The sequence below is a fragment of the Sus scrofa genome, chromosome 2 (assembly GCF_000003025.6).
Source record: "Sus scrofa isolate TJ Tabasco breed Duroc chromosome 2, Sscrofa11.1, whole genome shotgun sequence".
In the NCBI taxonomy this organism is placed as follows: Eukaryota; Metazoa; Chordata; class Mammalia; order Artiodactyla; family Suidae; genus Sus; species Sus scrofa.
The window spans coordinates 8,324,234-8,336,811 of record NC_010444.4 but is presented as its reverse complement, the minus strand read 5'-3'; the positions used below and the strand labels follow the sequence as shown (position 1 = coordinate 8,336,811).

Genomic DNA, 12,578 nt, shown 5'->3' with positions numbered 1-12,578 from the left:
AGTCCATCACTAGCACTAACCCAACTAATCTTTCTCTGGCTTCCATATCCCTTAGCCATTTAGCCTTGGAGAATTGTGCCTTACTTTTTACATATATAAACTGTATGAAGCAATATGTAGCAACAATTAAACAGGACATTTTCATATTTAAGAATAACGTTTTCAAATTTAAAACATATGCCTATCATTATTGGGCTTTGAAGAGATTCATGTACCAAAGATTGTCATTAATTTGGACTAAGAAGAACAATGAAATCTTTGAAAAGGAAATTATGTAATATCTATTAAACTGTATACTCCTTTGACGCATACAGCTATTTAAGGTAGCAAGTTAAGCTTTTTGGAAGCTAATGAATAGATTTATGATGAGAATGTCAGTGGAATAGTTAGTTCCTTCTTAAATAAGTTGTACTCCTGAGTAGGTTCTTGCAGTCTTTTGCTTTTTGATTCCTGTTTTCTTATCTTAAGCAGAGTTAAATTTCAGCTTAATCCCTGAGCATTTCAAAATAGGCGAGTACATTTAAATGATGTTTTCCTGTGTTGTTAAATAAGGATTATTAAGAGGTGTGGATGTCATGTGTGACCAGGGTTTTTTTTAGCTGTTACTATGCTCAGTACTTTATGCGAATCATGTAATCCTTATAGCCAGTTTTTTTGTGGAGGAAAGGTACTGGCTCTTACCTGTTGAGGAAACTGGTGGTGAAATGATTTGCTCAAAGTCACGCAGTGAGTAAATGACAGACTTAGGACTCCAAAATCCATCTGCATAACCACTACCTGCAAAAGATGATTTATCAGTTGTATTTTAGGATTTACAGATATTTTTAGAGATGTCATTTTGAGATTAATGTTAAAATCATGAGAGCAGGAGTTCCTGTTGTGGCTCAGTGGAGATGAAGCTGACTTGTATCCATGAGGATGCAGGTTCGATCCCTGGCCTCCCTCAGTGGGTTAAGGGTCTGGCATTGCCTGAGTTGTGGTGTAGACTAGCCGCTACAGCTCCCATTCAACTCCTAGCCTGGGAACTTCCATATGCCATGGATAATGGCCTTAAAATGACAAAAAATAAAATAAAACCATGAGAGCAGAAGAGGCAGAAATTAATATTTTAACTGTATTACGGCTATTAATGATGTGATTTAGTATCATCTGAGGAATATGCTCCCTCCATCAGACACAAAATCAAACTGAAATTTGGTTTCTGGTGTTGAAATCTTTGACAAAAGTGGAGGCTGGAAAATACAATGATTTTCTTTAGAGAACATTGGAAGAAAAGTGGGTGAAAATAACATTGGAAAGAGAGGATCTAGCCACCATGCAGAATTGGAAGCACATTTGCAGTAATGAATATTTGCATTCAATTTGAGTAATGTGGTAGGCATCTGGAATAGGAAGTTAAACACTGAACTTTGGGGCAAGTGTTGAGGAAAAAAAATTTGCCAGTTACAGCCTTTTTTTTTTTTTAAACAAAAGCAAAACATTTTTCTTTGTACAAAAGAGACTTTTTGTTTAGGATCTAGCTTGGCTGCAAAGTGTCTGCTGGCTAACTTCCTATTTTGATGCTTTGGCTGAAAGTTGCTGATACTGTTTTGCACGATAATTTGTCTTTTCCCCTCGTTTTATGAATAGAAGAAAATTCAAGTGTAGAAAAACCTATGCCTGAATATTTCAAGCCTCCCTTGTATAAAAATGCGTGCTATGTATGTGGAAAAGTAATTTAGTGGTTTAGTATGGGGTTGACATCCTTTCTTCACTGATGTATATGCTTTTTCCACATTGCAGGTATCTTTGTAATTAAAAGTAATAATTTCAGGAATTCTGTGGTGGCTTATCAGGCTTAGCATTGTCACTGCTGTGGCTCGGGTCACTATTGTGGTACAGGTTCAATCCCTGGCCCAGAAACTTCCCCACAGCATGGCCCCCCACAATAAGGTAATACATTCCTGAGGAGGGATAATAACCAAGTGGTGACTATAGTATAATTCTAAGTTATGTGCTCTTTTAAGGAAGAACTCTGATATAACATTCTTTATTGCTTAACTTGTTTCTAGATCACATTGTTCTTTCTTTCTTTCTTTTTTTTTTTCTTTTTAGGGCCACACCTCCGGCATATGGAAGCTCCCAGGCTAGGGCTCGAATCGGAGCTGTAGCTGCCGGCCTACGCCAGAGTCACACCAAATCCAAGCCGTGTTTACGACTTACACCACAGTTTACGGCAATGCTGGATTCTTCACCCACTGAGCGAAGCCAGGGATCCAACTCACACCCTCGTGGATCCTAGTTGAGTTCGTTAGCAGAGAGCCACGACAGGAACTCCATGTTTTCGTTATTGGGTTATAAAATACTTGAATTAAAAAGTATATTTTTTTTTTCTAGAAGACAGTTTGAGTAATAAGAAACAAAGGGGTTTTTTTTAATGGCTGTACTTGTGGCATATGGAAGTTCCCAGCTAGGGGTCGAATTGGAGCTGCAGCTGAGGCTTATACAATAGCCACAACAACACTGGATCCAAGCTTCATCTTCCACCTACACTGCAGTTTGCTGGCAGTCCCAGATCCTAACCCACTGAGTGAGGCTGGGGATCGAACCCACATCCTCCCAAAGACATGGTGTCTTTAAGCCGCTGAGCCACAATGAGAACTCTGAGAAGATATTTTGAACGATAGAATGAACAGTATACGAATAGACCTTTTTTAAAAAAAAATTATTGGAGTATAGTTGACTTACAATGTTGTGTTAATTTCAGGTGTACAGCAAAGTGAATTAGTTATATATATATATTCATTCTTTTTCAGATTATTTTCCCATTATAAAATATTGAATTGCTATACAGTAGGTCCTTGTTAGTTTTCTATTTTCTATATAGTAGTGTGTATGTGTTAATCCCAACCTCCTAATTTATGCCTCCTCCCCTGAAGAGACTTTTTCAGTTTGAAATATTCACTTGGAAGTGTTTTTTCATCCTGTGGTTTTTAACTCCCCACCATGTTCTGTGAGATAAAATACTCTGGGCATAGGAGAGGGAAAATTATTCCTCAATTCGAGCTTTTGCCTTATTCCAATCAAAATTTCAAGTATTGTACTTTAAAATTAGTATATGGAAGTATTTAAAGCAGACAATAAAGGGCCGCCCCTGCCCCTTGCCTACTAACCTGTACGCTGTGCTCTTGGACAAAGTCTGTGGTGAGTGAGGGTGAAGAGTGCCAGTCTCTACATCTGTGGGATTTTTACAAGGCTAGAGTTCTGAAGTACAGCTCAGTTTTTCTGCCCTTTGAAAACTAATAAAATGCATTAAAGCTGTGGTTCCCAAACAGGATTCATGACATGGGAAACTTGTAATGCAGATTCCTAAGCTACATTCCTCAGGAAATTCTTGAGCAAGTCAGAAGTAGAGCCCATGAAGTACTAATAGTTGCTCTGAAGTTTGAAAAGGACTGTAAAAGATGGTGCCAGGGGTTGTTTTTGTGCTAAGTTGTTAAGTTGTGTAGCTAGTTCTACGTTGAGCTAAAATACACTTTGATAGTAAAGATCATTTGCTTAAACATTTTGTTCAGGAAAAGTTCTTTTATCTTTCAGCATGATTTAGAATTTTTTATGTATTGGGCTATATTAAATAGCTTCATCCACATGGTACCTTTCACAATTCTTGGAATGTCATAGCCATTGCGTTTGTACTAAATGATTCAGAAGCTGTATCACCCAAAATTTTGATGTAGATAAAGCTCTTGCTTCCTTTTTGTGAATGGTTGGAGGGAAAGTGTCTGACACCCTCAATGAGAGGAATCTGTGTTATATACCAAGTGAGGGTATTTACGATTTGACACCATGCCTTTTTTCTCTTCCCCAGACAAAAAGGCATATAATCTGGAGTCTCTGTCAGGAGAGATTTTCTTAAGGATGTTTATTGTAGATTTATTAAGTGCCAGATCCTGTTCTAAGCATTTCACATAAATTAACTCATTTAATCCTCACAGCTATTCTCAAATGAGGTGCTTTAGTATCCCAATTTTCAGGTGAGATTAAGCAGTTGACAAGGCTACATGATTAATAAGTGTGATGAAGTGATTTGCATCTTTTAATAGAAATTTTTGGTTTGGGAGTGATCTTGAAATTTAGAATAGGACTGCCAACTTAATTTCCTAGGCTTATTTTAGATAATATACTGAAATGGAGACTTCTGAGTATTTGGAGTTTAAGAAGAAATGAGTAAGTAAGGAGCTCAGTGTTGGAAAATTTGGGGACTTTCTCATGATCATTGTGGGGTTATATCTATCACCTCTTACTATATACTGATTCCCCTTTTGACAAATCTATTAGATATATAACCATTGTTTGTTAATAATTAGAATAATGCCAAATTTTTAAGTGATTAGATTTCTTAAAAATGAATACACACATTAAATCCCATTTCAGCAAATAGCTAATGTAGAAAATGCTCATAATGAGATTTTTTTGACAGACATTTGTATTGAGTAGAATTGAAAATCTCTTGCAGTGCATGTGAAGGGCTGGATCTTTTGAAAAAGGAAAGGTGGGAGGTCCCATCATGGCACAGTGGTTAACAAATCTGACTAGGAACCATGAGGTTGCTGGTTCGATCCCTGGCCTTGTTCAGTGGGTTAAGGATCCGGCATTGCCTTGAGCTGTGGTGCAGGTCGTAGACATGGCTCGGATCCCGTGTTGCTGTGGCTCCAGCATAGGCCAGCAGGTGCAGCTCCGATTAAACCCCTAGCCTGGGAACCTCCATGTGCTGCGGAAGCGGCCCTAGAAAAGTCAAAAAGACAAAAAAAAAAAAAAAAAAAAGAAAGAAAAAGGAAAGGTAGTGGACATTTTCTGAGATGTAAGATAATCCAGAGTTTTGCCATTGGGCAGTTTTACAGTGCATAGTATTTTTAACACTAACAACCTTCAAACACCAGAGTTTTTTGCAATTTTGCCAGGTACAGACTTTTAACATCACCAGTGACTTTTAAGTGCCATATTGACTAATTGGAAGAGTCTTTGCTTATAGGAGCTTAGTTTCTCCAGGCTTACTAGGTTCTGGTCTTTGTTTTATTCAATGTTTTCATTCCATTATAAGTTCTTCCAGACCAATTTTTTTCATTATCTTGGCACAGATCAGCTATATTCAAGCTTGTTAGAGTTTCAACTTGCCAAATAAATGTCTTTCCATTTGCTGAAATCCTAAATGAGGTAATTTTATTAAAATTAAAGATAAGGATGCTAACTTATTTTGCTATGTGTGGGAAAGCTTGATTGACATTAGTGAGAACTAACATTCATATGTCACAATCACTGAGGAGTGAATGCAGCATCATACTGTTTACCTCCTAAGCTTGCCCCCAGAAAACACTATCCACTCCTAATACTAAGTCACAAAATTATTATCAAGGAACATGATTAATTATTTTTGTATATATAATAGTCATGTCATATTAAGGAATCTTTAGGAGTTCCATTGTAACGAACTCGACTAATATCTATGAGGAGGTGGGTTCAATCCCTGGCCTCGCTCAGTGCATTAAGGATCCAGCATTGCCATGAACTGTGGTGTAGGTGGCAGACATGGCTCAGGTCTGGTGTTGCTGTGGCTGTGATGTAGGCTGGCAGCTGCAGCTCCAATTCAACCCCTAGCCTGGGAACTTCCATATTCTATGAGTGCTACCCTAAAAAGAAAAAAGGAATTTTTAGTAAAATATGTGAAGTCTGTCAAGCAGTCATGGCATTCAGTACAGAACTGTTCTGAGAATAAGATTTCTAACCTAATTTAGTTTTACCTCAGATTATTATATACCTAACGCAAAACTTTTGGAATACTAAGAGTTCAAGGAAGTTAGAAAAGAAACCAGGCTTTGGAGTTCCTGTCGTGGCTCAGTGGTTAATGAATCCGACTAGGAACCATGAGGGTGCGGGTTCCATCCCTGGCCTTGCTCAGTGGGTTAAGGATCCAGTGTTGCCGTGAGCTGTGGTGTAGGTCGCAGATGTGGCTTGGATCTGGCGTTGCTGTGGCTGTGGTGTAGGCTGGCGGCTACAGCTCCAATTAGACCCCTAGCCTGGGAACCTCCATATGCTGAGGGAGCAGCCCTAGAAAAAGGCAAAAAGACAAAAACAAACAAACAGACGAGTCTTAGAAAACTGACAAGTTTGTGTCCTAACAAGGCAAAGAACATTTCTCCCATATTTCCCTACCCCACCCCCAGAACTGTGTGCATTCTTTCATTAACATTCAGTTGTAGGCTGCTTTCTTTTTAATTTCATCAGATCCACCTCCATATCATCATCATTTTACTGGTTGATTTTGCTTATTTTCTGTCTTCCCCCCTCTGTGTTGTAAGCTCCAGGATTTTTTTCCGTTTTGTTTACTGCTTTCTTTTCCCCCTTTTTTAGGGCCGCACCCACAGCATATGGAAATTCCCAGACTAGGGGTCAACTTGGAGCTATAGCTGCTGGCCTAGGCCACAGCCACAGCAACGCCTTATCTGAGCTGAGTCTGCATCCTGCCCCTCAGCACACAGCAATGCCAAATCTTTAACCCACTGAGCAGGGCCAGGGATCAAACCTGCAATCTCATGGGTACTAGTCAGGTTCATTACTGCTGAGCCAAAATGGAAACTGTTCACTGCTTTTAAAATAGTTTCTAAAACAGTATCTGTCACATGATAGTGGCCACTCAGTAAATATTGGTTGAATTATTACTAATTCATTTTGTCCACTTTTTTCTGTAAGATGATCTAAATCATCTGAAATCTCAATCTCTATAAAACATAAGCTGACCATTCCCTCTGAGTTAAAGTTAGTTCTGTTCACCCTGAGGTTCCATTCCTGTTTAAAGGGAGGAGTTCTCCGTTTTACCTTATCCAGATTTAGTTCATTGACTGTTTCTGATAGAGACAGTCACCAGTAAATTCAATAACAATACATAGCTCAGATTGTGGAATATTTCTGATTTAAATGTAGCCCATAGTTCTTTAAATATCAGGTTTTTAAACCTTTTAGCCTGCACTGGTGAGCCTCATTTATCCATAATCCAATCTTGCTGAGTATCCATATTATACAATGATAGGTGCAAACCATTTACACTGCATTAGAACTAAGTATGAATTACAGCTTACTTCTGTCTCACTGGTACAGTTTGTACCACCACACTTTAACTATTTTCCCTCAATTTACAAAGACTTTTTCCCCAGATTACAGTTAAATATTCTAAAGGTCAGGGAACAATTGCATCAAATTTCAGTGATGTGTTGAAATAGAGGAACTTTATGTAGCATTTTGGAAACATTCTTTATAATAGTGGAATTTTATTTCTTGCAGTAAGATATTTGATTTTTACTTTTCACCTTTATAGAATCGTTTTTAATTAAGTCATAATTTTGCTTTTGTCTTACTATAATTCAGATTCTAACATGAAAAAGAATATAAGCTGAATAAAAGTAATCCCAAAGGTTTTTTTCTTTTACATCGTCCCGATTACCCATTCATACTCAAGGAAGGCATTGCTCTCCTGAGCCTACTTTGGTCTCACCTCAGCAGGCCGAATCATTAATTCATTCATTTGGAACTATTTAAGACCTACTTTGTACCACCTCCACAGATACAGCAGTGTGTAAGGATGGTGCCTTCCCTTGGGACAGTTGTTTTGATCTTTTCCCCAGTAAAAAACTTGCTAGATTGGAAAGTTGGGAAAAAAATGTAGTAAATCAATGGCTACTCTGGTATTAAAAACTGCAGTAATTAAGGTATTACTTTCAGGAGGATATTTTCTGTTTTAAAAGAATTTCTGGAGTTTACTCTCTCCCTCCAACCTTTGGCTGCCATGTGAAGCGGCTTGATAGGGGATCTCAGTTTCCAGACCAGGGATTGAACGTGGGCTGCAGTGGTGAAAGTGCTGAGTCCTAACTGCTAGACCACAAGGGAACTCCCTGGTGTTTACTCTTTTTAATAAAGAAAATCAATTTACACAGTTCAGTTTTGTTTAAGTTGGCGAGTGGGTACAAGAGGTTTTGGAGCAGGCCAGCCTTTTCAGTACCTTTAGTTTAAAACATTGAGGGCATCTGTACCTGGGACCATCTTCCTTGTGGTTGGAATAGAATACTTCTAGCCTGATTTTTAGGCAGGAGGGTTCCCTGTATCTCCTGAAAATCAAAGAGAACTCTGATCACTTCTTTTTTTCCTTTTCAGCTTGTCAAACTCTAACAGTGGTTTTATAGAAGCAGTGTGTTCTGAATTGTTCCACCTACATGAGAACATATCAGTACTTCATAATAATCAAGTTGTTTTATATAGATTACATTGATTCTTTTGAAGAGCTCTACCAAATACCAAAGGACAAAAACATTTCCCCAAATTATCCTGTCTTATACCCTTCTTTACGCTTTGCTGTTAAAGGGGAAGAGTAGACTGAAAAGTATTTTGTCATGAAAACTTGTTGTCATTTGCAGTTTGTGGCATGACACGCCTTCTGTTTCATTGCTGGCAATTTTATGCATGTCTTAAAACTGTGGATCGTTGTTTCCTCACTTCTTTATGTGTGTGTATATATACATCCTGTGTGTATATATATGAATTTAAAAATAAAAAGCATGCTGCTTGGCCTGACCAGCTAATGTGTAAATGTACCTGGTAAACAATTTTTTTTCTTTCAAATTCTGACCGTAGAGGAATTGAGCTCTCTTTGCTCTGATGAGCCACCTTCAGAAATTATGACTTCCTCCTTTCTTTCATCTTCTGAAATACATTATACTGACCTTACAGTACTACATGGAGAAAAAAGTAAAGTGTTAGGCAGCCAGCCTATTTTAGCCAAAGAAGGAAAAGACGGCTTGGCTCTTCTAGATGTGAAAAAGATGGAAAAGCCTCAGGAGACGAGTAGAGACATAGCAGACTCCCCAGTTTCTGTTGCAGAAGGAGTTCACTGTGACCGTCCTTCCGTTCCAGCCAGTTTCCCAGCTCGTCCTGCTTCTCTCTCAAAGGAAGTTGGTCAAAAGGAACAGCAAATAAATAAAGATGAGGAGCCCAAGAACCCAAATGAGGTACCAAGTTGCAATGATAAAACTTCCTTGGATGCTGATGACAAGTTCACTTTGCCAACATCCCAGAAACTACCCACGGAACAGTCTGAAGCAGAAGGCATTTGTACATATTCTTTATCCCCCTCTGAAGTTTCAGGGGGTGGTATTATTGAAAAGGATTCCCCGGAATCACCATTTGAAGTAATTATTGACAAAGCAGCATTTGACAAAGAATTTAAAGACACATATAAGGAAAGTGCAAATGACTTTGGTAGCTGGGCAGTGCATACTGATAGAGAATCACATGCAGACATTTCAGAGTCCAAGGACAAAGTATTTCCACTGAGAAATAAGGAAGCGGGGCATTACCCAGCCTCTGGGTTGCTCACTAGACAGTTTTCACACACAACTGCAGCTTGGAGGAGGTGTCTAGATGTGTGAATGATATGCATAACTTTACTAATGAAATACTGACTTGGGATTTGGTTTCCCAAGTGAAACAGCAGAGTGCTAAGTCTGACTACATCACAAAAACTACAGGACTAGACACGAGTGAATATAATTCAGAAATTCCGGTTGCAAATCTTAAAACCAACACTCATCAGAAAATTCCTGTATGTTCTATTGATGGGAGCACTGCTGTCCCTAAACCAACAGGCGATTGGGCAGAAATGTCTCTCCCACAGGAAAATGCTATGCCAGACTCTGTTTCCATGCAGGAAATCAATACCAAAGGTGTGCAAGGCAGTGTACAGAAAAGAGATGACACAGTTGCAGAGTTACCTGGATCTCCATTTGAGAAACGTGTCTCTCTGGGTTCTGGAGTGGCCACAGTGAAAGTGGTTTTACCTGATGGCCACTTGAAAAATGATGAAATGAATTGGCAGACCTCTGTGTTGGGGGAAATGACAGAGGCTGATAGTTCTGGTGAGTCTGATGACACAGTAATAGAGGACATCACAGCTGATACTTCATTTGAAAGCAACAAAATTCAGACTGAAAAACCTGTTCCCATTCCAAGTGCTGTTGTAAAAACAGATGAAAGAGAAATCAAAGAGACTCTTAATTGTAATAGGGAAGACAAAATATCTGGAAACTTTGAAGGGTCAGTCAGTGACTCTGAGCCACAAGTTCAGCCTGATATTCTTCAAAGGAGACCTGCAGTGAGGCACCATGTTCACAAGTACCTGATAGGAATTTTATCTCAGAAGAGGTGAAGCAGTCTCATCTTATGAGTGTAGTTGCTCCTGCAATGCCTGTTGCAGCTGAGAACCCAAAACTTCCTTCAGCAGAGTCTCCAAATGTTTTTAACGATAAGACAGAATTCTCACTAAATGTGATAGCCTCTGCCTCTTTGGAGTCATTGCATGAAAAAAGTGTTAAAGATATAGATGATTCTTCCCCAGAGGACCTGATAGCAGCCTTTTCAGAAACCAGAGAGAAAGGAATACTAGGTAAAGGTGAAGGAAGTACCTTTGAAGCAGTATCAGAGAAAACTGAGGACTTAAAAACAAATTCTGCAGATGTTTTGCATGAAAGTGAGTCAGGTGGTTCTGAAATTAAAAACGTAAAAAGCAAATACAGTGAACAAAGCAAAGAAACAGATAGGAGTGAACTTCTGGATATTCTCTCTACCCAGCTTACTCCAGCAGCCTCTCTGGACTTAGAACAGGAACAGCTCACAATCAGAGCCCTTAAAGAATTGAGTGAAAGGAAGATTGAGAAGTTCGCTTCTGCACAGGATAAAGTAGACTCTCCTGAAGAAATACTCAAGCCGACTTTAACATTTGCTCCAGAATCATCTTGGCCACAGAGATCATGTGATATCCTACAACACAAAGATGTCAAGACTGGATCTGATCTTGGAATTTCCAAGAAGCCCACTCTTAACAAAGAAACTGCTAGTGTAGATATTACTTCCAGCCTTAGCAAGACCGAACTGGTAAACAAGCATGTCTTAGCAAGACTTCTGACAGACTTCTCAGGTAATGGATTACATTAGAAATACTGCATGTGGTTCTGCTATGATTAATTACTTATCAGAGTGCCATTTTCCCTAGTTTCTGATTTTTATCACTGAAATTTTAGCTAGAATAAAAACACATTGCATAATGGGGAAAGGTAGTTTTTTGGGTTTGGGTTTATTGTTTTTTTTTTTTTTTTTTTTTTTTTTTTTACTTGTTAGGTCCAAACCTGTGACATATGGAAGTTCCTAGGCTGTAGCTGCCAGCCTACACCACAGCCACAGCAATGCCTGATCCTTTAAGCCACTGAGCGATGCCAGGGATGGAATGCGCATCCTCGTGGATACTAGTCAAGGTCATAACCTGCTGAGTCACAACAGGAACTCCTAGATTTTTTAATGATTACTTGATGTGGTTTTCTTATACAGTTAATTCCCAAAGGAATAGGCCACTTGTTACATCGTCCCCTTTAAAAAATTTATGCTCCAGTTTTTTCAAGGTTCTCCTTTCCTAGATTGGCCCAAGGGGGGTTGCTGCTTTTAAGAATATCATTAGATGAGAACTTTGTCTAGATACTCATGTTGCAACAGAACAAAGGGTGGGGAAAAAATGTAATTGTAATGTATACATGTAAGGATAACTTGATCCCCTTGCTGTACAGTGGGAAAATAAAAAAAATAAAAAAAATAGAATATCATTAGAGAGTTCCTGTCATGGCTCAGTGGTAATTAACCCAACTAGTATCCATGAGGACCCAGGTTGGATCCATGGCCTCACTCATTGGGTTAAGGATCCAGCATTGCCACAAGCTGTGGTATAGGTCGAAGGTATGGCTCAAATCTGTCATGACCGTGGCATAGGCCTCAGCTGTAGCTCCGATTCAGCCCGTAGCCTGGGAACGTCTATATGTCACAGGTGCGGCTCTAAAAAGAAAAAGAAAAAGAGAAGAATATCATTAGACTCTTATTTATTTCCAGAGCTTATTTTAAAATTTCCATAGTAGTATCACTGCTTAGCACTTGAGTTTTTTGCTGTGGGCCTTGTAAAATCTATTTAGCAATCAAAGATAAAGGAATTCCTGCTGGGAAAGGTAATAAATGAAACTTTTAATTAATTTGATCTTATACCACAGAGAATTTATGCTCTGAAAGTAGGTAACCATTATTGTAGTACAATTTTGCCATTAATACTTAAGAGAACTTATGCATTCTTAAACTTTGGACCTTATTTAATATTCTTCAGGCCAGAGTTCCCGTCGTGGCGTAGTGGTGAACAAATCTGACTAGGAACCATGAGGTTTGGGGTTCGATCCCTGGCCTTGCTCAGTGGGTTAAGGATCCAGCATTGCTGTGAACTGTGGTGTAGGTTGCAGATGCGGCTCAAATCCAGCATTGCGTGGCTCTGGTGTAGGCTGGCAACTACAGCTCAGATTAGACCCCTAGCCTGGGAATCTCCGTATGCCGGTAGTACGGCCCTAGAGAAGACAAAAAAAATTCTTCAGGCAAACTCACATAGTATTAGAAGCCTTTCCCCTTGTCTCCTGTTTGTTTGACTTACTTTCCTAGCTGTTGGACTTCAGTTAACAGTTACTTCAAAAGCTCTC

The 12,578-nt window shown here is 39.0% G+C and overlaps 1 protein-coding gene across 1 annotated transcript in view; it reads left to right on the top strand.

Annotated features, from left to right (window-relative positions):
• The window catches only part of RTN3 (reticulon 3), a 63,171-nt gene that overhangs the window by 18,109 nt on the left and 32,484 nt on the right, over window positions 1-12,578 (top strand). Inside the window, 3 exon segments of the mRNA XM_021082903.1 lie at window positions 8,938-9,423; window positions 9,426-10,169; window positions 10,172-10,996. Coding sequence (XP_020938562.1) covers window positions 8,938-9,423; window positions 9,426-10,169; window positions 10,172-10,996 — 2,055 coding nt within the window.